This window comes from Myodes glareolus, chromosome 8, assembly GCF_982192425.1.
Source record: "Myodes glareolus chromosome 8, mMyoGla1.1, whole genome shotgun sequence".
Lineage (NCBI taxonomy): Eukaryota > Metazoa > Chordata > Mammalia > Rodentia > Cricetidae > Myodes > Myodes glareolus.
This window is the reverse complement of record NC_142033.1, coordinates 5,831,508-5,855,339: the sequence shown is the minus strand read 5'-3', so window position 1 is coordinate 5,855,339 and position 23,832 is coordinate 5,831,508. Positions and strand designations below refer to the sequence as shown.

At 43.2% G+C, this 23,832-nt stretch overlaps 1 protein-coding gene across 4 annotated transcripts; it reads left to right on the top strand.

Moving 5' to 3' along the window:
* Positions 1-1,812: 1,812 nt before the first annotated feature.
* Positions 1,813-23,597, top strand: Nudt9 (nudix hydrolase 9). Of its 4 annotated transcripts, none has more exons than XM_087908818.1 (8): positions 1,813-1,993; positions 6,016-6,255; positions 10,216-10,311; positions 11,626-11,712; positions 13,966-14,077; positions 17,322-17,468; positions 18,766-18,850; positions 23,166-23,597. In XM_087908818.1, the coding sequence occupies exons 2-8, from the start codon at positions 6,059-6,061 to the stop codon at positions 23,342-23,344; spliced, it is 903 nt and encodes a 300-aa protein (XP_087764944.1). In that variant the 5' UTR covers positions 1,813-1,993; positions 6,016-6,058; the 3' UTR covers positions 23,345-23,597. The 4 variants fall into 4 exon arrangements, with proteins under 4 accessions (XP_087764944.1, XP_087764941.1, XP_087764943.1 ...); XM_087908815.1 differs by lacking the exon at positions 1,813-1,993 and adding an exon at positions 2,060-2,252; XM_087908817.1 differs by lacking the exon at positions 1,813-1,993 and adding an exon at positions 2,287-2,488.
* Positions 23,598-23,832: the final 235 nt, after the last annotated feature.

The window sequence follows — 23,832 nt, the reverse complement described above, 5'->3', positions numbered from 1 at the left end:
CTTCTGAATGAATAAATAAAGGGGAACCTGTAGTGTAGATAGAGCAGGAAATTTATAGAATAAGAAAGAATGCAACTTGGTGTAATGTAAAAGCATTTCTTCTTGTGTGTGGTGTGGAAAATTACTAAGGTGAAATATTAAGAGAACATTTGCCTGCTTGAAGGCTGCACCCAGCAACCGTGGTAACGAAGTAATCTTGCCACACAAGAGGGACCCCCACTCTTCTGTGGCCAGTCGATACTGATAACCTAGGACATCTGGTTATCGGAAGGATCAAACGAGGGACAGTTTTGAACTGGCAAAAAGAGAGGGCCGAAGCAGGGTAGTCATCTCACTTCTCATAATGGCTCTGGTATTTGGCCTCCGTGGAAAGAGAGATCCTCCAAGCCTGCCTCTCAAAAAGCAGAAATATTAAACGCCTGGCCTAAACATTTAATGCTCTGTCTCCCGAGTACAGAGCTTCACATCCCGAAAACAGACATCTAATGCCTTGCATCCCGAATGCAAAGCCTCATTTCTTGAGAGTGGACATTGAAGGTCTGTCTCCCGTGAACAGACAAGATACTCTGCCTTTCCAAACACAGACAGACGCTTTGCCATCCCGAGAGCAAAGCTTCGTCTTCTGACTCGAGAAGCAGATCGAACGCTTTGCTATCTTGAGAGTAGAGAACTAAAAGCCTTGTCTCCTGAGACTCGGTCACCCGAAAAGCCAAGTCTAAAGGCCTTATATTCTGAGATAGACTAGCACCAGGCCAGAGACTACGTGGTCAAGGATTGGTCCAGCACCCGATACCAGTCTGGAACAGGACATTGGAACCTTATCTCCTGAATGCAGACTACGGGGTCAAGAGTAGAGCCTCTCTATCCAACCCCCAGTGCGGTCAGGCGTCCAGCCTGAAGAAATTCAAAAAGCCCTTTTTAAGCTGAAAAATACCAGGTCGTATGATGCTATTTAATGTGTGTATGAGATGTTAAGAGAAGAGCATAGATGTGTTAATACATGTTTAGTGTGTGAAATGTTAAGAGATATCTTATGGATAATGGATAAGATTAGGAAATGTTAATGAATAAGTTGTATTAAGGTTAAGAAGTGTTTTATAGATAAGTAATAGATAAGTTGTATTAAGGTTAAGAAGTGTTTTATGGATAAGTGATAAGTTAGATTAAGGTTATGAATTTGTTTTATATATTAGGATTAGTAGGATTAATAATTGTGATATTGAATTGCCTGTGTGTTGCCCATTATCAATCCCCCATGCCTATTAAGATTGTAAACCCCATTGATGCCTTGGATATTGAAGTAGCTAGTAAAGAATCATAAAAACAATTCTCTTGCTTGGTCTGGTTACTCATGGCTCTCTGGGGAGAAGGGCACAGAGTCCTCATAGGTACTACTCGAAAAGAATCTGGAGCTGAAGTCCTCCAGCTCATAACACTCACTAACAAAAATACAAAAGCCAGAATGCCAACCGCATGGCACACTTGTTTTTTTTTTTTTTTAACCACTTTCAACTTGTGTAACCTTTGCCCTTTGTGTATTATTTAGTTCATTATCCAGACTGCCAGTTTCACGGTTTTGGGTTCACGTGGGACACTGAGGCGGGCTGTCCTTTCGGACAAGAGGCTCATGGGAGACGCTAATACCGCGAACAGCAGCAAGACGGGGACTTTAGGGAGCTCAGACCCCCTTCAGGCTAGGGATCCCTTTCTTAGGGCTCAGAGGGAAGCAGATCACATGACGGGGCGGGTCACGTGACGGGCGGGACGCTCACGCTTCCTCTTCACAGGCGGTCGCAGAGCCTGCTCTGTGCGTCTGTTTCGCAAGGCGAGTGACTTTCCTTCTGGAAACCACACCGTCGTCGTCCCGCGTCTCAGCACGACCGCGTACCGCTCACGTGACTCCGCACGGCCGCGGGCCGGGCCCTTCACGTCGCCGGGTGCCTTCAGCGTTGGCCTCAGCGCGCCTGCGCAGACGGCGAGGCCCGGCGGACAGGTTGGTTGGCGGCCCCGTCGTAAAGCGTCGTTGTGCGCCTCGCCGTTGGGTCCCAGTGCCCGGCGGCTTCCGGGAGCGGGGTTCGCTCGCTGCGGGGCTTGAGGCCAGGCCCGGCGGCCGCAGACCTCGAGCCTGCCACGCGCCAGGCGCCGATGGCCGGCCGCTCCTTGGGGCAGGCGGTAGCCACCGTGTCGCTCTCAGTGGCCCTCGCGTCCGTGGCTGTCCGGGCTTCAGGCTGCCGCGGCGTCCCCGCGTCCAGGTACCCCGTTTCTAGGGCGGGCTGCGGCTCTCCAAGACCTGCCTTTCCCGGGGGCTGTGCCGGCGCACGGGGTTTAGCAAGGACCTTTCTCCAGCTCCGGTGTTTCAGTTTGCCCTCATAGCTATGCCACCGGCGTTGATTCGCAGGTCACCGGAGTTTACCGGGTGTTTGACTGTGCGTTGCCCCTTGTGAGGGTTAATACTGAAGCCTGTCACGGAGACACACGCACTGTCCGTGTGAGTAGCAGGGACCGCGGGGCTGGGACCTCGCTCTTTTTGCTGGGCCAGTGGCCGCGACTTCCCTAGTGCCTGGAAAGTTGCAAGCCTGGTTCTGTTGAGTCCTCCAACACCAGGGTCTGTGGCAAGTGGTCCTCGCCCTCCCCTTCCTAGAGCACAAACGCCCACACCTCAAACTTGACCTTGTCCAGGAGGCAGACTGTCAGCAAGCTTCAGTTTCGCAGAGGAAAGAGAATTCCGTGGTTTTTGGCAGGCTCATTAGACTAAGTTTGAAATTTCTCAGGGCTCCGGTTACAGACGTGACATCTTGTCTTTTTGAAAATGGAACGACTTCTACTGTCTGTGGTTTGTAGGCCCAGTGACTTTATCTCTTTTCTCTCTTCCTGACAGTGCTTATAAAACCCCTCAATCAGAGCGGCCCTCTCTGCTGGTGTGAATGAACTTCCCTTTATACATCTGGTCTTCTTCAGTGGGGTTTGCTGAGGGAGAAACTCAGCTCTGGGCAATCACTGATGCTGTTTTTGTTGATTGTTAGCAGAACAATACAGAGCTGCTCGGTGTTTCTTTATTGTAGTAAGATGGGGAAGGGAACTTTGACAGTGGGGTATCCGGAACCGAAACTGCACATTCAGAAGAAAAGCCCAAAGCTGAGTCAGCAAGAATGTGCTGAGTGTTAGCTAATCTAATATTGTAAACCATCTGGGGAGCGACCGAGCGATGTCGCTTCAAGAGTTTTGTGGCTATCCTTTTCTTCAGGGGCGTGGCCCAGCTTAGAGCCTGGCTCTGCATTCTGATTTACTGTGAATGTGAGACCCCAGTTAGCCTAGTAGGCTCCCGAGGCTTTGTTAGACTTCTTTAGAAAAACAAAGGTTTGTGAGGTCAGATGAGCGAGCAGAATTCCATCGCTTAGCTCTTAGAAACTATAACATTGAGATTTTCCTCAGTTCAAAGCAACGTGCCGCTTTTGAATTTCTTTTATTGCCAGTCTTAGGAACAGATCTCTGCTTTGTAAGATGCTTTTTGTTAGTTTCTATTTCCTATTTGTTAGGGCAAACATTTCCTGCACAGATCTGTTATTCAATAAAAACATTGAGGCTCTCTATATGTTTATAATAAGTATTCTTGTTCCAATAGCCATCACTCTCTCGCACTGGAGAGCGGATCTAAATGGGATTAGCACTTCTCTGTACGGAAGATGCATACTCTGATTTTATTTTGCTATTTATTTTTAAAATATTTGTGGAGTTTCTTTCTCTCTTTTTCTCTGAGCATGTGTGCAGTTGTGTGTACTTGTGCACCTGTGTGGAGTCCAGAAGATATTGGGGGTCTTATCTCTCATGGTTTGCCTATTCCTTTGAGGAAGATTCCCTTCCTGAATCTGGGGCTTGTGTGTGTTTGGTTTTTTTTTTTTTTTTTTTTTTTTTTTTTTTTTTTTTTGGGGGGGCAGGATCCTCTTGCCTCTGCTGCCTCACCTCCAGCCAGCTGGCGTCACAGGTGTGTGTGGATGCCTGGCTTTTTAGATGAGTACTGAGACCTGAACTCCAGTCTTCAGTGACTGGGTGGTTGCTGTTCTCAGCAGAAGTGTTTTCTCCCCAGCTCCACTATTTTCCTTAAGAAATTAAATTTATTAGGAAAGTAAGCATCGGTATGTCAATCTCATGATACTGGAGAGCACATTGACACCATTCTGCTTTCTTAGTCTTCCCTAAGTCGGAGAACAGAGAACCTCAGATTACTTAAATATTTTTGGTACTTGGTTGGGGATAGAATAGAAGAATGAATATGTTTTTCTTGCCCTGTTTCCATCCATGAAACTTACCTTTCATTTCAAAAATAGAGAACAGGACTCTCTTTTGCTTTTTAAAAACATATTCCTGGAATCTAGTTAGATAAATACACATTTCACACTTATGTATTTTTGAATATGAGCTTTGAATGATATTTGTTTTTCAGAGAACTCATAACTTGGGTGTCCAGATCTCTAGTGGCTGAACGAAGCATGCCGACTGATAGGAAAACAATGAAAACCTGCAAGTTTTCTTGGTGTGTGAGGCAGTTTGCTGAGTGGCCAGGCTGGCTTTAATCAGGCGGTCTTCCTGGCTGTCCATACTGTTCGGAAATTGTACTTCTACTTTGGGTAAAGTCAGTCAGGTTATGTATTCTCCTGCTTTTCACTCAAGCCTGCTTCCCTGCGCTGTGAGCCTCCTCATCAGGCGGGCATCCCTGCAGTTTGGGAGTTTGACAGTACCACATGGGTGCAGAGTGCACGCAAATGAAGGGGCAGCGTTTTGACAGTCACTGAATGGGATGAAGGAAGACAGACTAAAGTCAGGCAGAGCAAACAGTTTGCTGTTGTCTTACAAAAACAATCACCCTGTGTTGAAATGACTCGGTAGTCACCATGGGTAACTCATGGCCATGCAATAACTTGCACATAACCACCTCCTCCTCCTCTTCCTCTTCCTCTTCCTCTTCCTTTTCTCTTCCTCTTCTTCATCCTCCTCCTCATCCTCTTCCTCTTCTCTTCCTCTTCCTCATCTTCTTCCTCCTCCTCCTCTTCCTCCTTCTTCTCCTCTTCCTCCTCCTCTTCCTCTTCTCTTCCTCTTCCTCCTCCTCCTCTTCCTCCTCTTTTTCCTTCTCTTCCTCCTCTTCCTCCTTCTCTTCTTCATTTTCTTTAGTAAATTTATTTATAAAGTACTGTTTGTATTTTTATCCGTGGCTGAGTTTTCATAGCACACCCCCCTTTTTCCTAAAAGAACATAAAACTAACATTCTGCCCCCTGTTTGCTCAACTAAAATAATTGCAGCCAATAGGCAACAGTTATAAGATTAACTAGTTTGTGTGTGTGTGTGTGTGTGTGTGTGTGTGTGCGCGCGCGCGCATACATATGGGAGCCAGAGGGTGATACCAGATGTCTTTATTGGGCCCTGAGATGGGGTTTCTCACTGACCCCGGAGCTCATCCATATCACCTGGCGGCTGGCTGTTGAGCTTTTTTCACCTGCTCTACTCCAGTGTTGCGGTGACAGACAGTGCTTAGTGTTCACCCTTTGTGTTGGTGCTGGGGCTCTAACTTAGGTCTCCATGCTTGTGTAGCAAGCATTTTACTGAGTTACCACTTCAGTCCAGATTTAGCTAGTTTTCAAAATCTTCATGTTGGAAAACCCTTCATGGATGTTACATGTTCTTAACTTGAATTTTTTGATTTAAAGTGTTTATTTTGCTTTTTAATACTAGCGTGTGCATGTGCACATGCATGTGAGTGTCGGTGCCCTCAGAGATCAGAGGCCTTGTCTACCCTGGAGCTGGAGTTACGGTGGTTGTGCGCTGTCTGATGTAGGTGTTGGGAACCAGCTCGGCTCCTCTGGAGGAGCAATACCCACCTCTGAGTCATCAGTCTCTTCAGCCCCAATTTCCTAATTTTCAGAAGTTTTTGAAATTGAAAATGTTTGGGGAGTCTTTGAACTAGGTTCTTTACTTCACATGCTTTTGGAATGTTTCTAAGCTGTTTCTCTTTTTCTCCTCAGAAACTCCTTTCTGTCCTGTGGATTTCACCGTGACGCCATCATCATGTCAGGCTCTAACGGTGCCAACGAGAATTCCCACAACAAGGCTCGGACTTCTCCTTACCCCGGCTCTAAGGTTGAGCGGAGTCAGGTTCCTAATGAGAAGGTGGGCTGGCTTGTGGAGTGGCAGGACTATAACCCGGTGGAGTACACTGCAGTCTCCGTCCTGGCTGGGCCCCGGTGGGCGGACCCTCAGATCAGGTGAGCCATAGGCCAGTCTTAGCTGGGGGTAACGTGTCTACCAGTCAGGTGTTTTAAATTATCATTTCCCTTGGGAAATCATTTTTGTCCATGCTGGGTGTTGTTACAAGTCAGTTTTCATGTTCCCTTGAATTCTCCCAGAGCAAACAGTCTTCGCTGTTTCGTGAGGCTCTCCTAATAGGCAAATCTATTTTCGGTATGAAATAGCTGCTGCAGTGTCTGTTTTTGCACTTGTAGCTAGGTGGTTGGGTAGTTGGAGTTGTACCCCTCTGTTGTTTCCGGCACAGCGAGGCTGGTGTTTGAGGTTGTGAGCTTATTTGTGAGACATGTTTCCAGATGACCAAAACCAGACGTTGATGAGTGTGAAAAAGTCAGGAAGGGCGTGAGAAAAGTGGGAAAGGGAGGGAGAGGCAGAGTGCTCTGTGTTCCTGGAAATGCTCGGGTGGTTCCTATTTTATGATTATATTCTTTTTTATCTCTTTCTAGCTTTGGCAAGCTATAATCGACAAAAACTGTATATATTTAAGATGTACAGCTCAGTGTTTGGATTCACACCTACATTGAAGTGATCAGCACAGTAGTGCCATTTAACGTAGCCATTGCTGTCTCGTGCACTTCTTTTCGTGGTGAGAACATTTGAGATGTGTCTTCAGGTTTCAGTGGTAGGCATCAGTTTCTCTAGAACTGATGCTCACAGTGCAGCCGTGGTTGTGGACAGCGGGTCTCTAGAACTGATGCTCACAGTGCAGCCGTGGTCGCGGACAGCGGGTCTCTAGAACTAATGCTCACAGTGCAGCCGTGGTCGCGGACAGCGGGTCTCTAGAACTAATGCTCACAGTGCAGCTGTGGTTGTGGACAGCGGGTCTCTAGAACTAATCCTCACATATAGTCAAGCCTGTGTCCTTTCAGCGTCATCTTCCCAGCTTGCTGCTATTTATGTTTCTTTTAATGATAAATGTAATACAGTAGTGAAATTATTTTCTTTTTTAAAAGATTTCAGGAGCTAGATAGAATGAGAACTCATTAGTTAAGAACACTTACTGCTCTTACAGAGGACCCGGGTTTGCTTTCCAACATTTACATGGTAGTACACAGCCAATCATAACTCCAGTTTCAGAGACTCCAATACCTTCTTCCAATATCTCCACGGGCACCAGGACCCACGTGATGGATGTAATAAATGCAGGCAAAACACACACACACACACACATATATATACATATATATAAATATATATAATATATATAAATTATATGTGTTTTTTAATATATAATAAAGTAAATCAAATTATTTTTTAATGTTACTCATTCATTGGATTCATTTTAATTGTTTTGCTTTACTTTTTTGTTGCTGGTCAGTGTAGACCATGTAACCCAATATGGACAAATTCAACAGAACCGCCATATATGGGCTGCCTATGCATGCTTCAGCATTGCCAGGGCATAAATTTCAAATTTTCTAATTTCATTGCTAGCTATCAAAAGGCACATTCTCAGCCTAACTTTATATTTTAACTCATTTATAAAAGCGTAAGGCTGCACATGCTGATGTTTTGATGAATGTATGTATTTGAATCAGCTTTACTATAGCCATCTCCTCAAACATCCTTTCTTTAAGTTGAAAACATTCTAAATCATTTCTTCTAGCCTTTTGAAGTAGTCTGTAACCACTCCGAAGTCACTAGAACGCTTAACCCTATGTAAATAGATGTCAGTGCCTGTGGAGTAGGCTGTCCCCAACCCCTTTGTAGTAGTGATTTCTTGTTGGGACCACCAGCTCACAAATAACAATATGGAGACTTATTATTAATTATGAAAGCTCAGCCATTAGCCGAGGCCTGTCTCAACTAGCTCTTATAATGTAAATTGACCCATTCATATTATCTATGCTTTGCCATGTGGCGTTACTTCTCTTTTATCTTGTACCTTCTGTTTCCTCTCCATTCTGAGCGGTGACTCTGCCTTTCTTCTTGCCAGAGTTCTCTCTCTGCCTGGAAGTCCTGCCTATACCTCCTGCCCAGATCCTGTCCATTTAGCTCTTTATTACACCAGTCACAGCAGTACACCTTCACACAGCGTACACATATCCCACAATATTTCCCCTTTGTCTAAATAAAAAGGAAAAGTTTTAATTTTTATTTAATAATACAGTAAATATTAATAATACTAATACAGCAAAACTATATGCAATAAGAACAATTATCAAATAAGTATTACATTCACAATGTCCAGTCCATTTGTATTTGGCAGATTGGATAATTCGCAGCTGTATGTTGGTCTGACGCTTACGTCTAAGCTGAACAAAGTGATTTCAGGCTGGGGAGATTGGTCGGTGGGTAAAGTGCTAACTGTGGAAGCATCTGGGCCTGAGTTTGGTCCCCAGAACCAATGTGAAAAGCTGGGGGTGGGGGTGAAGGGGCAGCATGTCTTGTAACCCCAGTGCTGCAGAGGCTGGGATCATGGGATCTCTGGAGCTCGCTGGCCAGCAGCCCAACATATTTGTCCAGTTCTAGACCAGTAAGAGGCTCTGCCTAAGAAAAATGAGTGTTTGACTCCTGAGAATTGTTCCTCGAGGTTGACCTCAGTCTCTATACACACAAATGTGCACATGTGCACCCCTACCCCAGCACTTCTAAGAACAAAAGTCCAGCAAACAAGTTGGTTGAAGTAGATATCAGGAAAGTGCTGACTACAGGCTAGCAAGTGTAGCCAGCAGCTACCCACATAGAGCTCCTTAGGAAGTAAGTTCTGCCATCTTATGGCACAGCGGGGGTTACCGTTCACAGTACTTTGTTATATATTTTATAAAGAGTTAGGAAAGAGAATCTCAAAAGTTCTCCATGTAAAGAAGTAGCAAACGTGTAAGATGATGTAAATGCTAATGATTCAAATTTGATCATCACAGTTACACATGTCAGATAATCATTCTGCACCTCACATTATGTACAGTGATTATGTACCAGTTAAAAAGAGAGAAAAAAGGAGAGCAACAGTGTTTGCTGTGCTGATGGCTGTGGCGTGTAATGTGTTGGCTCCCGAGTTTCTTCTCTCACACCCTTTGCTAAACTGCCATCACACAATCTCAGGAGAAGAGTCCCAGGCCTCTCTCATACCAAATCCAGCAAGTAACATATGCATGTATGTGAACAAATGTACACATGGGTGCAGTGTAACATGAGGAGAACATTCATCTGTGTGAACAAATGTACACGTGGGTGCAGTGTAACATGAGGAGAACATGCATCTGTGTGAACAAATGAACACGTGGGTGCAGTGTAACATGAGGAGAACATGCATCTGTGTGAACAAATGTACACGTGGGTGCAGTGTAACATGAGGAGAACATTCATCTGTGTGAACAAATGTACACATGGATGCAGTGTAACATGAGGAGAACATGCACATATGTGAACAAATTTAGATGTGGGTGCAGTGTAACATGAAGAGAACATGCATGTATGTGAGCAAATGTACACATGGGTGCAGTGTAGCATGAGAAGAGCAAGGCTGAGTATAAGGGGCGAGGAAGGACCAAGTGCAGGTGGTGGCCATGAGTTATGAAAAGAGGGCACACGCTAATTGCTTTTCTAGTTCTAACGCTGATGGAGTTTGCTGGTTCAGAAGGAAGCTTTTGTTTGGAATCCTGTGGGAGCCAGCTATTGCCATAGTGCACTCATAGACAGTTCTGTGTTATTAGTATGATATGGACATTTTGGTCATGTTGGAGGGACTCCCTTCCTTCTTTCAAAGGGTTAACAGGCCTCGTAATACAACATTCTTTTCTGCTTTGGATAAAAAGGGTCTTTGCCCACCACTAGAGCCTGTTTTGATTGAATAAGATGATTTGTAGATCAGAACATAACTCTTAAATTTTTCAAAGATACTGTTTGTTTTGAATAGCAGTGAGTTACATTGTTAAGCCGTAGATAGTATCTAATCATTATTTTATTTTGCATTGCAGTGAAAGCAACTTTTCTCCCAAATTCAATGAAAAGGATGGGCATGTGGAAAGGAAGAGCCAGAATGGCCTATATGAGATTGAAAATGGAAGACCCAGGTGGGTGCTGGCACGAAGCGACTTAGCATAAGGTCTGGAGGGCGATGAGGTGTTGGCATTCACAGTGTAAGCGTAGTAATTAAATCTCCACAGAGCTCTGTGTACACACATATACTTTTAGTTTTGTTTAACAGATTCAGAAAGAACGTTAGCAATTTTCACACAGCTAGTAAGTGACAGAATTTGAATGTATTGTTTTATAAATTTATCTTGAAGGTTGAAATAATTAATTGAATAAATTATAAAAAGGGATTTCAGTTTATGTTTTTAGTGGATATTTATTAAGTGAGCTAATGGCTTCTAGTAAGAATTTATGCAAACATGTAAGACCTGAAAGCTAGAACTCTTAGCTAAGTGAGATTGCTCTGTGTGTGACGTCGCCACTGCAATGCTGTCTGCCTGCCCTGGGGACTCATGGTGGAGGGATTGACTTCTGTAGCTTCTTCTCTGACCTGTACACACACATAATAAATAAAATGCAACTTAAAAGACAAGTAAAGCCCAATAATTTTAACATCAAGGCTCATTTTGCCCTCCTTCCTTACATGTCCATGAGTTTGAAGAAAAAATTATTGTCTGTTAGCCAGGTGGCTTTAAAAAAATGTTTGTGAATTTAGTACAAAATAATATAAAAAGCCACTCAGTTTCGACAACGGTAATGAACGTAGGCCTAAGTGCAGATGCACAGAGCCGACATTTTTTTCTGGGTTGTGGATTAGATCAAATAGTTAGTTGGGCTGGGTGGTGGTGGCACATGGCTTTTAATCCTAGCACTTTGGAGGCACAAGCAGGCAGATCTTCTCTGCAAGTTCAAAGCCAGCCTGGTCTGCAGAGCAAGTTCCAGGGCGGCCAGAGCTGTTACACAGTGAGAACCCCTGTCTCAAACAACAACAACAACAACAAAAAAAAAAAAGTTAGGGGACTGGGACTCTTTGGATAAAATTCTCGTTGTGCAGGCATAAAGACAGGAATGTGGCCCTTCAGAGCCCACATAAAAGCCGAGCAGGCTTGGTGGCTTCCTGTAATCTTTATGGCTCAAGAAAGGGACAGAGACAGGGTATTCTAGAGGTAAACTGACTTGCTAGGCTATCTCAGGCTAGCTGATTTCCTCTTTCTAGATAAAGTGGAGAGCTGTTGATGATGACACCTCAGGCCAGATGTCTGCCTCATGCCTTCACACATGTACATGTACACCTGCCAACACACAAGCAAACATGTATACACATATGCATGCTGTATCAAGCCAAACTTTAAAAAATGAATGCATTCAATTGATTGTATGTTGTTTGTGGTCTCTGTCCTTTTCCTTCCTAGAAACCCTGCAGGGAGGACAGGACTGGTTGGCCGGGGCCTTTTGGGGAGATGGGGCCCAAATCATGCCGCTGATCCCATCATAACCAGGTAAGATCCGAGTGGGGGTTCAGTAGCAGAGAGTGAAGTGATTGGAAAATACAAATGTTAGCTCTGTGTGTGTGTGTGTGTGTGTGTGTGTGTGTTCACATACATGGGACTTTATGGGACATTATAGTGTGTGTGGAAGAACAAAGCTGTAGTTTTAGCTAGGAATTGTGGCTTATGTTGTAATTCCCATTCGTGGGAGATTGAAGCAGGTGGGTTGTCATGGATTTGGGGCCTGTCTCAAAGCCTCGAAATCAGTCAGTCAGGTAATTAAGTTGTGGTTTTATGATGTAGGTGGACATCAGGTGTTATCTACCAGGCTTGTCCAGCTTACTGCCCATGGGCTGCATTCTGTACCCAGAGGTGGCTGTGAATGTGGCCCAGTGCAACACAGATGATTTGAATTGGGAGCTCATTTCTTGAGCATGAGCTTTGTAAATGACAAAATCACGTTGCAGTGTCAAAAGTTTGGACACATCTGGCAGTTATGTATTAAACATCTTTTTTGTTTTGTTTTCCCCAGCTCTGAGTAGGTACTTTAGAGGGCATAAAAAAGTGTAAGAATTAAAGTTTTGGTCATTTGAAGAGCTATATCTTCATTTGCAAGGTGGAAAATTTAAAATAAAATGCATGAAACATGACCAAGTACAGTCATGGATTGCTCAGCACTGGAGACTGTGGTCTCTTGATGCGAGAGACTTACTGAATGTGAGACATAGGAGATAGCTGGAGTAACGTGTTGTCATGTCTTAGTAAACTTGCTTGTTTGTAAAAACACTGAGGAAGGCATGATTGCTAACTTGACGCCATTACAAAGAATCCAGGAGCTTTCATTAGAATGCCACCAGACAGACCTTGAGGGCATCTCAGGAGTGGGCAGGTTACTCCTACCCCTGACCTTAAACATCTGAAAGGGTACCTTATTCACAGTCTTACCTTAGAAGGGAACCTCGGGGCACCGTGCTTGCACAGGAATGCTGCCCTTTGCAGAGAATGGTCTTGACGGAGAATGATCTATGAAAACCGTCCATACCTTGGTTTCAGATGAGTGAGTGTATTAAGTATGGCATAGGTAAAGTAGCAGATGGTAACAGCATTTTACCATCTGAGTAAATCTGAGTAAATCTGGACTCTGAGTCATTCTGTTTCCCTTGAGTCACCCCCATGCCTCTGTGGAAATAAGGGAGCTCTCTAAAATGCTAGCAGGCTGTGGCATTCTCTGCTGAGCATAATTCTTGGCTCTCTTCAGAACACAGATTTGAGAATCGTGCTGTGTAGCCATTCGCTGGCTTCTTCAGCTTCATGCTCCACCCCCTTCTCACTTGCTTATAGTGCCAGACTGAGTAGATGCTCAGTTTCTTGGATCAATATATTACTGCTTTGTATCTTATGTTATTTTTGGGTCTGCACTAATTATTCTTTAATTTATGTTTCCTGTGCTCCTCAGTCTGAAATCTTTGTTATAGTGCAGCACTTTGGGGTTTGGCTCTGCTCTAGTACCGTGAGCTCCTTTGAGAGGACTTGTGGGTTAGATAAAGAAACATGGAGACCCATCCAAACTCGTGTGCTTTCACGTTTCTTCTAGAGTGAGAATCGCAGCATAGACTTTTTTTTTCCATTTGTTATTGGAAGTACAAAGTTCTTATCTTTGTCTTGAAGACTAGTTTTACAAAAAACCGTGAAGTTGGGGGTGTAGGTTAGGAAGGGGAGGGAGGCTTGTCTTTGGAAAAGACGATGAGGTTAGAAAAAGCGTGTTCTAGACTGGCCATTCCCTAACCATGTAATTTAATTCAAGACATAATAGGATGGAGGGTGCTCCCCCCATAGTCTAAAGATGCATAGACTGAAAAGTACTATTTTACAGTCAGCTGAAACTACTGGTAGCCTGCTTTTCTGATATCCCAGGGTGAAGTGATCAATAGAAGTATTGCCAGGTCTGTTTTATCATTTCATGCAACACCTTTGAAAACCTTTCGTTCATATTATGTTTTGCTTTTAAATGGTTTTTTTTTTTGGACAGACTTTAAGTAGTAAGAATTATATATAATCTAAATTTTTCTTACAAAGAATACAGCATCCTTGTGTGAAGTAAACGTCTTCCTGGTTTATAATAGAACTAAATATAGCATTTTTCTAATAAAGACAGTCTTTTACACTGGCAGTTTTGGGTAAATAAGTACTTTGTTATATAGAGAACATCTTTACGGTGTTGGCACAGGTGTGAGCTGGAACCTTGTCTTCCGTCCCCGTTCACAGGTGGAAAAGAGATGACAGCGGCAATAAAATCACACATCCTGTTTCCGGGAAGTGCATCTTACAGTTTGTTGCAATAAAGAGGAAAGACTGTGGAGAGTGGGCAATCCCAGGGGTAAGCATGGCTCCGCCGTCTGCTGATGCTGTCACTGTTGATTGCTCTCACTGAAGCTTTGGTGCGAGGAGGCTGCCACTTCACACCCACCACAGTCATCACCATAGTTTCACTGCTGCCAAGTTTAGATTGCTGTAAGCTTTTCAGATTCAAGTACAGTTGTAGTGTCGTTGGAAAGAACATAAACTTTTGGCTAGATAGAGGCTCATGTTCTGCCCTGTGCACTGGCTACTGGGTGATGGAGTCCAGGCTTTTATCATTACAATGAAGGTAGCCCCATTTACCTTGGAGAGATAGCCAGTGATTATTTGACATATGGGTAGCACTCGTGACTTAAGGTCTATCCCAATCCCCTACTTGAAACCCAATTATATATTGTTGGAGGGAGATCACTTGTTCTTTCTGACCACCCGGCTAACTTAAACCTGAAAAAAATCACACAGAAACTGTATTAATTAAAACACTGCTTGACCCATTAGCTCTAGCTTTTTATTGACTAAGTCTTATATTAATTCAACCCATTTCTATTAATCTGTATATCACCACATGGCTGTGGCTTACCAGGTTAAGAACCAAGCGTTTATCTCTGGCTGCTCCATGGCTTCTCTCTGACTCCACCCTTTCTCCTAGCATTCAGCCTAGCTTTTCCACCTACCTAAGTTCTGCCTTTGTATAGGTTCAAAGCAGTTTCTTTATTCATTAATGGTAATCACAGCACAGAGAGGGGAATCCCACATCACTTCCCCTTTTCTATTTAAATAAAAAGGAAGGTTTTAACTTTAACATAGTAAAATTACATATAATAAAACAGGTATCAAACAAAAGTTACAGTTACAATATTTATATCTACTCTATCTTTTATCATAACTAAGAAAAACTATAACTAGAACTATAACATTACCTAAGTAAACAGGAAGTACATTGTAAGCAACTTCCAAAACTCTAGAATTGACAAAGACATCTCGCTGCCTGGACAGTCACCCAAAGTTCTTTTGTACTGTTGGGGCATCCATCTTCAGTCTACAGGCCCGTAGTATCCAGCAGACATTTCCATGAAGCAGGAAATTTCAAAGACAGTTCCGTCTATATTGACAGTTTTTAGTCACTTTCTTCTGTGTCCTGAAGACTGTCTGGCAGACTCTTTCATGAAGCAGGAACCCTGAAGGATTGTATCACCTTTAAGCAAGTTCATCTGTCATTTCTCTGTGGGTCTTGAATGTCTAGTTCATTAAGCAGTCCAGGCAAGAGCAGTTTCTTGCCCAAATGGCTAGCCAACTCCATAAGGAGCCTCTTTGATGCCCATCTTTCTCTGGAAGTAGCTGATGCTGTCAGGAGCAGATGTGTCTCACTGTCAAAAGTTCTAAGTTATTAAAACATTTTAAATGCCACATTCTATAGTCCTTGAAAGATTTGAAGAATGCCTATTTAACTGAAATATATCTCTATACATCTAGAAAATCTAACATGGCTACAAGCTTGACTATTATAGATGAGTATCTATTAACTTATATTTCTTCATTATACATTACATTTTTAAATGAACTACACAAACAGTACCTTAATCAAGATCAAAAATACATATACATATAACAAAATTGACCTTAAATTTGTATCAATAAATCAAGATCCATACCAGTACAAATTATTCATATCTATATCATATCCCCCTTTAAATGTAAACAAACATTTATAGGCAATATTTGGGAATATGGGCGTAGTTTTCTCCATACTGCTTCCTGCTGATTGTTGGGCATAGTAATTTTTGGGGGTGTTCACAGCAACCTTCAGGGGGTCTTGTTGCATCAAACCACACTAGTCTAGAAGCAACCCACAGGTTCTCATCCTTTGTGGAAACAAGAGAAAAACCTCTTTTCCAAGGTATCATATCCTTAGACCCAAATTTGGAAGTGGCTTATCAGGTAAAGATCCCAGCCTCTGTCTCCAGTGACTTCTTGGCATCTCTCTGACTCCGAACTTCTTTCTCCCAGCATACAGCCTAGCTTTCTCTGCCTCCCAAAGTTCTGCCCTGCTATAGGTCCAAAGCAGTTTCTTTATTCATTAATGGTAATCACAGCACACAGAGAGGACTCCCACATCAATATACTTTTAGTATTTCTTACTGAATTCATATAATTTTTAAACATAATAGAAAGATAACCACTTGTTACAAACTTTTTCTTAAAGTTCCATATCACCATCAGGAAGAGTGTACTTGTAGCCCATATTGACTTGTGCTATATTTGAAGATACATATATCATATGTGTGGTAGAGGCTTTATAGTTTGTTTTATTGTGAGATAGAGGTAGCCTGAGGGAAAATGAGTTTTTATGAATATACTCTGGTCGGTAAGAATATGTCTTTCTTTGTAGTGTAAAAGTGGAATGGAATTACAGACCGTAGCTGCTGGTCCAAGCTTAGGCCGATCCGTGTGCACCAGACCGCTCATGCTGAATGCAATGACACAAAAATGAGTTCATCGCAGGGCATTACATTTTTTATTGTCATTTGAAATTTGATCAAGGAAGCCACTGTTGTTATTGATACATTTCCTTAATTGCTCCATGCCTTTGTTAGTTAATATTGTAGACATTGAGATATAACAGAGCGATATGAGCAGATAGCCTTGTCTTGTTACATTCCCTTGGGAAAGGCAGCCAGTGTAGTAAGATGAAAAAGTTAAATGTATTTTGTGTCATTTTGTGTCAGTAGATGATACAGGAAAAACTCAGGCAGGAGGGACAGGAAGTCAAAAGGGATTGAGAGATTGCAATTTTTAGCTACAGCTAGAGAAGGCCTTTGGGGAAGGTGACGTTTAAAGGGCGTTATGAAGGAAGCAAATCGTAGTTTCTGTGGAGAAGCAAACATTTGGGATTGCAACAGCTCTCAGATGCACTGTTGCTGGTGTCTTCTGGGGAAGCCATCATGACTGGACGGACCAGACAGTGCGGCAAAGCCATTGTGCTGTTTTCTTGCCCCCATAAAGAGTTTGGGTTTAGAAAGTACCAAGAAATGAATTTGCCTGGGAGAGTTTGCCATAACCTCAACCTGGACCATTGCTGTGGCCAGTGTATGTGTCGCATCTCTTGGCTGCTTCTGCTGGGAACAATTGGTTTTAAAAGCTCTTGTCACAGAGGGGTGGGGATAATGATTGTGGGCAAAGACAATAATACCTGTTTATTGTACCAGTCAGTGAATTGTGTCGAATGAACCAAAGCTTTCTACTTCTTAAAACTGTGCCCATAGGGGATGGTGGACCCTGGAGAGAAGATCAGTGCCACACTGAAAAGGGAGTTTGGTGAGGAGGCCCTCAACTCATTGCAGAAGTCCAGTGCTGAGAAGAGAGAGATCGAGGAGAAGCTTCACACACTCTTCAGCCAGGAGCATCTCGTGGTAAGGGGCTCTGGGGAGGGAGGCTCTGCCAAGGGGTCTGCTCACAAAGCAGATTGTCCTTAACGTTTCTATCCTGGCTTTAGCTCATTTGATCATTTACTACCGTTTTCCCTTTAATTTTTCTTCAGCTGAGGACTGAACTTGTGTGACAAGAAAAGCTCTTTTCTAACACACTGCGAAGTCAGTAAACAGATCTCTTTGTTTACAGGAATCCTTGTTGTGAAAGGCCATTTATATCTTAGACTTGTTTTTTACAAGGTGTATTTTTTTGGGGGGGCGTTGCTGTTTAATTTTTATGCCTATATTTATTATCTATATACTCTTGTGTTATTCACAGAAAATATTCACAGAAGGCATTTGGGCATCAATAATTGGGATCTCTTTATTTTTTCTTTTCTTTTTGTTAGGGTTGTAACATGTAGCTCTGGTTGGTTCAGTATTTGCTATGTAGCCTGGGCTATCCTCGAACTTGAGTGTGTGTGTGTGTGTGTGTGTGTGTGTGTGTGTGTGTGTGTAAGGTTGGGGAAGAGAAGTTCTTCAGGTGCCATTTACTTTGCATGGGTTTAGGTCCATCTCACTGGTTAGGTCAGGCTGACAGGTCAGAAGCCCCAGACCCCAGGGATCCCCAGGTCTCCTGTGTTTACCAGCATTCATCTTACTGACTGAGCCCTCTCCAGACCTGGGCTGGGCCTCTTAATTTTCTTCCTTGGCCTCGCAAGGGGAATTTCTGTTTGTTATGTATGCTGTCTGGGTCGTTTTACCCACATTTGTGTTGGATAGCTAGAACTAAATTTTTCCTTTTATCAGTAAGCTTTAAATTTTAATTTTCAGATTTCTTTGTTTCTTAGGTTTATCATATCTTTCAACATATGAAATTGTAATTACAGAAATTGTTAAAACAGAAAATACTTATACTATGGACATGGCCCAAGTTGACTGTCTCAGTTTCCCCTTAGTGCTGTTGAATTTCTGGCTCCAGCACACTAAGTGTATTCTACCACTGAGCATCCCCAGCCCCGCTCAGATTCTCTGGTACTGAGGATTCTGTGAATTTCAAAGCTGCCACAAAAGAGAATATTGTCCCCTTAGGAATATAAAAAAGTCTATGAAGCTATGGTGAAGGTTCTATGCTATTTACACTTCTTTGTAATCATCTTGGGGATAAAATATATATTATTGCATACAATCTTATCTGCTTTAAAGTGTCCGGTTCAGCAGTGTTAAGTGTGTGTCAATTAACTGCTGTCCCACTCACTCCCGTCTCAGTAGACCGTTGTCTCTCTGTCCCCCTACATAGATATATAAGGGGTATGTTGATGATCCTCGGAACACTGATAATGCGTGGATGGAGACAGAAGCTGTGAACTACCACGACGAAACAGGTGATTCTAAACTTAAATGTGTCTATTGACTAGAGTTGAGCGCCAGCTGAAGTCAAGATGTCTCCTAGGACGTCATTACAACTAGTATTTCAGCTTTTTAAAGTGCTAACTGTTGAGTTTAGGGTTGGGTGTATCTGCAAGTGAAGCTGTTAGTACTAAGAGAGTTCTGAGAACAAAGCCTGCAAGGTTTGTCCGCAGTGACTAAAATATCCTTAATCTGCCGATGGCAGTGCAGTTGGAGTTACAGGCTGAAATAATGTGATTTAAAGCCAGCAATTGTTTAGTACAATTATTAAGCTTTAATTAAATTTGTGTAAAGAAAAGCACGTGAGAATTTGGGTGGGGCAGTTTGGCGATGAGGTAAGAAATGGCATTTACATTTACCCGGTGCTGCAGCCTCGGGTGCTGTACGTCTGTAATAAGCATGTGTGTGTTGCTGAGCAAGTGTGTTTCCTCACCTGTGGGTCTTGGGACTTAGAGACAGTTTGTACTACAGAAGCAAAGGGATCCTGCTGTTTCAGAGTGACTTATGATCTTTATGCATCGGCTCACTCCTCAGAACAACCTTCCCTGCTAAGCTGAGTGATGTTTTAAGCATTTGGCCTTCATTTAAGGAGTAATTAAATGAGGCCGTGTTCAGAGAACTCCGTGTTCTGGCTCTTTGCTGAGCTGTCTGAACTTATGCTAATCGCTTGTCCCTGGACCAGTGACTTAGATGTGGGAGGTCTCCTTTCACTCAGCCTGTTCTTGGGGAAACTCCAGCACCAAATCCTTTCTCTGTGCAGCAATTCTGCCTAGAACTTAGAAGCCGCATGCGAATGGAGTTTAGATGGGGTTTCTACAGTTTAGCTGCACACAACTCACTATTTATTTGCAAGGATAAAAACAAATGACCTTTTCTCCAAAGATTGAAGGTGGATTTTATACCTGATGGGTGATTGATCTTTCTGAAAGACCCCCGATTTGGGGAGACTCTCACTGAAGCCTCGGGATGACGCGACCCCCCCCCCCCCCCCAGTAACTCACGAGAGACCGTCCTTGCTGCAGTCACACGAGGTTTAATGACAAGACAACAAGACGGGAACCAGTGCACTGGGGCCAAGACTCATAACCCACGCAGGGGAAGAGTTCGACCTCGAGTGACCGGGAGAAGTAGTTTTTATAGGAAGAAACCACACAGCCCAGTAATCCGAAAGGGGGGCAGGGAGGGTGTCACAGAAAATTCCGAAAATTCTAGTGATGATTACAAGGGGGCAACTTCCTGCCTCTCAAGATCATTCTCAAGGTCATAATCAGCTAGTTCCTATTCTAAAAGTACCAATGATAATTACTAGGGGGTGATAATTACTAGGGGGATTCTCCCTGTTTCTCAAGATTACTCTCAAGATTACAATCTACCTTTATCTTCAGCTAGTTCCTGAAACCCTGAAACTGGCTAATCCTAGATTTCTGATTCTTCTCTTCCTGCTAGATTTTTGGCTCTATTTTCCTGCTAGGGGGATCTGGATTTATCCAGGTCTTTCATTTCTCTGTAAAAAGAAAACTCTTTGCCCATAAATTCCAAGCCTTTGGCTCTCGCTTTTGCCTATTTAGATTGGCTGTGATGTATCTAACAAGAAATTAAGGCAAGTAGACCTGTAGGCACTAGGCCTCTGTCTCTAGTCTTACTGGTTTGTCTTCCTCACACCTTTGGGCATCTAAGAGACTTCTTGGTAAGGTGGTGTAAGCTGTGCTGTTCTCTTGGTTGAATCCCTTGCTGCTAAAACAATTGTGCATGAGGGCAGTAAACAGTATGTGTGCCCCAGGGTGATAGTGGCTCCCCTTTCCCTGCAGTGACAGGATTTTCTACCCGCGGGGCTGGCAGTGGGGCTGTGAGAGCTGTTTGTTGAGAGAAGAAAGGTCAGCTTTCTTCTCGTGAGAGGTGGCTGGTGAGAGGTGGCTGCTGACATCTGTGTGCATTTAAATATTAATCATGTGACCGGAGGAGTGAAGGAAAGTCTCCAGACTGTTAGTTCAGATAAAACACAGCATGCCAGAGGACTGTACTGAGCTAATAGGACACTTTAAATCTGTGATTCTCAACCTTCCCAATGCTACATCCCTTTAATACACTTCCTCGTGTTGTGCTGACCCCCAAGCATAAAATTATCTTTGTTGCTACTTTGTAACTGTAATTTTGCTTCTCTTATGAGTTGTAACATAAACATCTGTGTTTTCTGATGGTCTTAGGCAACCCCTGTGAAAGGGGTCACAACCCTCAGGCTGAGGAGCTCTACTTGAGCTTCATGGCAGCTGTGTGTCTCTCAGTCTGTGGAGGTGTTGGCAGCTGGAGTGTCGTAGTTGTAGAGCTGCGATGCTGGTGCCTGCTCTTAGAGCCGTGGCAGAGCATTGTCTTCTTTAAGGAGGACTTCTGTTGTCTCACTGTAACGGTGATTTACATAGGTAAAATAATGGAAACCTAGAGAATAGATGATGTGAAGAAGAAACTCTAAACCACCACCTTCAGCTGCCAGCTTTCCTTAGCTTCCTCCAAACTTTGTGCTCCTTCTCAGATAAGCAGATCAAAGGTGCTGCTGCTGCGTGGTGTTTCACGTCAAAGAATACTGTGGCCGCTTGATGGCAACGAATGTGGGCTGGCCTCACATAGCCCAGGCTGTCCTGAGCTCACTCTGTAGCCCAGGCTGTCCTGAGCTCAGTATGTAGCTTAGTCTGGCCATGATCTCATGGGCAATCTTCCTGACTGTGACTCCCAAATGCTGGGATTCCAGTCATGGACTACCTACCATGTCATGTTTAGTGACGGTGGCAGTCCATTGTTTATCTCTATCATTTTTTTTCACCTGTATCACAGAGGTGGAAAGTTTGGTCCAGTCCATTTTTAAGAATGAGATGTGGTGCAGGGTACAGCAGTTAAGAGCACTGGCCGCTCTTCCAGAGGACCTGGGTTCAGCTCGCAGTACCCTAATTGTGACTCATGTGTCTGTATCTATAGTTCCAGGGATCCTGATGACCTCTTCTGGCCTCTTCCAGCACCTGGCACACACATGGTGCACAGACAGGCATGCAGACAAAACACCCATGCACACATAAATAAATAAAAATTAAAGAACATAGTATATAATACCAAATGTTTATATGCATACATAAAACATGCACATATGTTGCCTCAAATAGTTTACTCTCGACGTCCTTTGGATCATTGTTTTTGAGACAGAGTCTCATCATGTAGCCCAGGCTGACTCTGAACTGATGGCAATACTCCTTCCTCAGTTCTCTGCGGTGCTCAGGGTACAACAGAAGGCCACCACACCTTGTTTAACATAACAGAGTCTGGTCCATTAGGTGTTCTGAAAGTTATAATCAAAATAATCTCTCCAGGGAGAGTTCATCTTTAACATACTGGGTAATAATCAATATGATCTCCCCAGGGAAAGTTTGTCTTTAACACACTGGGTAAACATTGACAGCTTATTGTAACATGAGGTATCATTGTGGTATCTGTTCCCGCCTGGTACTCCACAGCCGGCAAGTCCCAGAGAAAATCAATCACACAGAGATATCTATAAGTTATAAAGCTGATTGGCCCATTAGGTCAGGCTACTTATTAGTTCTTATGACTTATCTTAACCCATTATTCTGATCTATGTTAGCCATATGGCTTGGTACTTTTTTCAGCTGTCAGCTCACATGTTGCTTCTTCGGTGATCTGGGCAGGAGTGGCAGACGGAGCTTCCTCCTCCCTAGCCTTCTCCTATTCTCATTGCCCCGCCTCTACTTCCTGCCTGGTTGACCCGCCTATACTTCCTGCCTGGCCAATTAGCGTTTTATTAAAATACATGATTGACAGAATACAGACAATTCTCCCGTGCCAGCTTATCTTGTAGGAAGAGCGTTTGCATCTCTAACAGTGATGGCATTTCTAGATGTGTAAATACAATCATAGATACATTGTATTATAGTTTCCAATTTGGCATCCGATTATATAACTTAAAACAATAAAATGAGTTATAGATTTGCTTTTTAGGTTTTTTTTTATATTTAACCCTATAATCCTTCTGTTTTTGAAAAGGCTTTCATATAATGTGGCAACTCTCTTTCTCTCAAAGGAATAGTCTTTGAAGAGAAAATCTTTCATCTAATATTTAATCAGTTAAAATTTAGAAATTTTGGAATATTCAGGTTTTTAATCCTTTGGCTACATAGTAACAAAGATTTAATCTTATTTTTAGTAAGATAATTTGAGAATACAGAATTACATTTAAAAAGCAGAATAAACAAATTTCCTTTCTTTTGGTGTTGCTTCTTTGGAACCCAGGGGACACCATGGACAAGCTCACCCTGGAGGCCGGAGATGATGCGGGGAAGGTGAAATGGGTGGACATCAGTGACCAGCTTAAGCTCTATGCCAGCCACTCTCAGTTCATCAAACTCGTGGCTGAGAAACGAGATGCGCACTGGAGTGAGGACCCTGCCACTGACAACCACGGACTGTAGCTTGTCCCCAGAGGCCACCTGGGAGCACTGCAGACAGCAGGGTCACAGCACTCCTGCCACAAAGGACACTCGGAAATGTTTACAACACCGTAAAGTGAGTGGACCCAGGGAAGTAGAACTCTGAATTTTCAACTTTCTTCTCAGAGGATTAGAGGTCAACAGATTTTGTATGTATGAACAAAAGCATGTCCGAACAAAACTTAAATAAGAAATGTTCTCTGAAGAATTGTAATTAAAATAAAAATAAAACCCAGCTGCTGGTGCCTTGTGTTTCTAGTTCTTATCTTTAGCTTTCCCCTCTGCCCTTTGAGCTGAGTGATGTCCTGCTGAGCTAGATCCCTTTTGGAGGGTGCCACCTCACACGTGCCCTTAATGCCGGACTTGATTTCCTTTAAACTGTTGGTTTTATTTTTGTTATTTCTTGGGCATGCAGTGCCCAAGGAGGACAGAAGAGGGCGTTGGATCCCTGGAACCTATATTTACGTGTG

What these genes read in the sequence shown, in the direction of transcription:
- Nudt9 (XM_087908815.1), top strand. Translation starts at nt 2,146, where the DNA reads ATGGCCGGCCGCTCCTTGGGGCAGGCGGTAGCCACCGTGTCGCTCTCA. An exon ending in GAGAGTGGGCAATCCCAGGG is followed by an intron (nt 14,078 to 17,321) that starts GTAAGCATGGCT and finishes CTGTGCCCATAG; the next exon opens with GGGATGGTGGACCCTGGAGA. An exon ending in TCAGCCAGGAGCATCTCGTG is followed by an intron (nt 17,469 to 18,765) that starts GTAAGGGGCTCT and finishes CCCCCTACATAG; the next exon opens with ATATATAAGGGGTATGTTGA.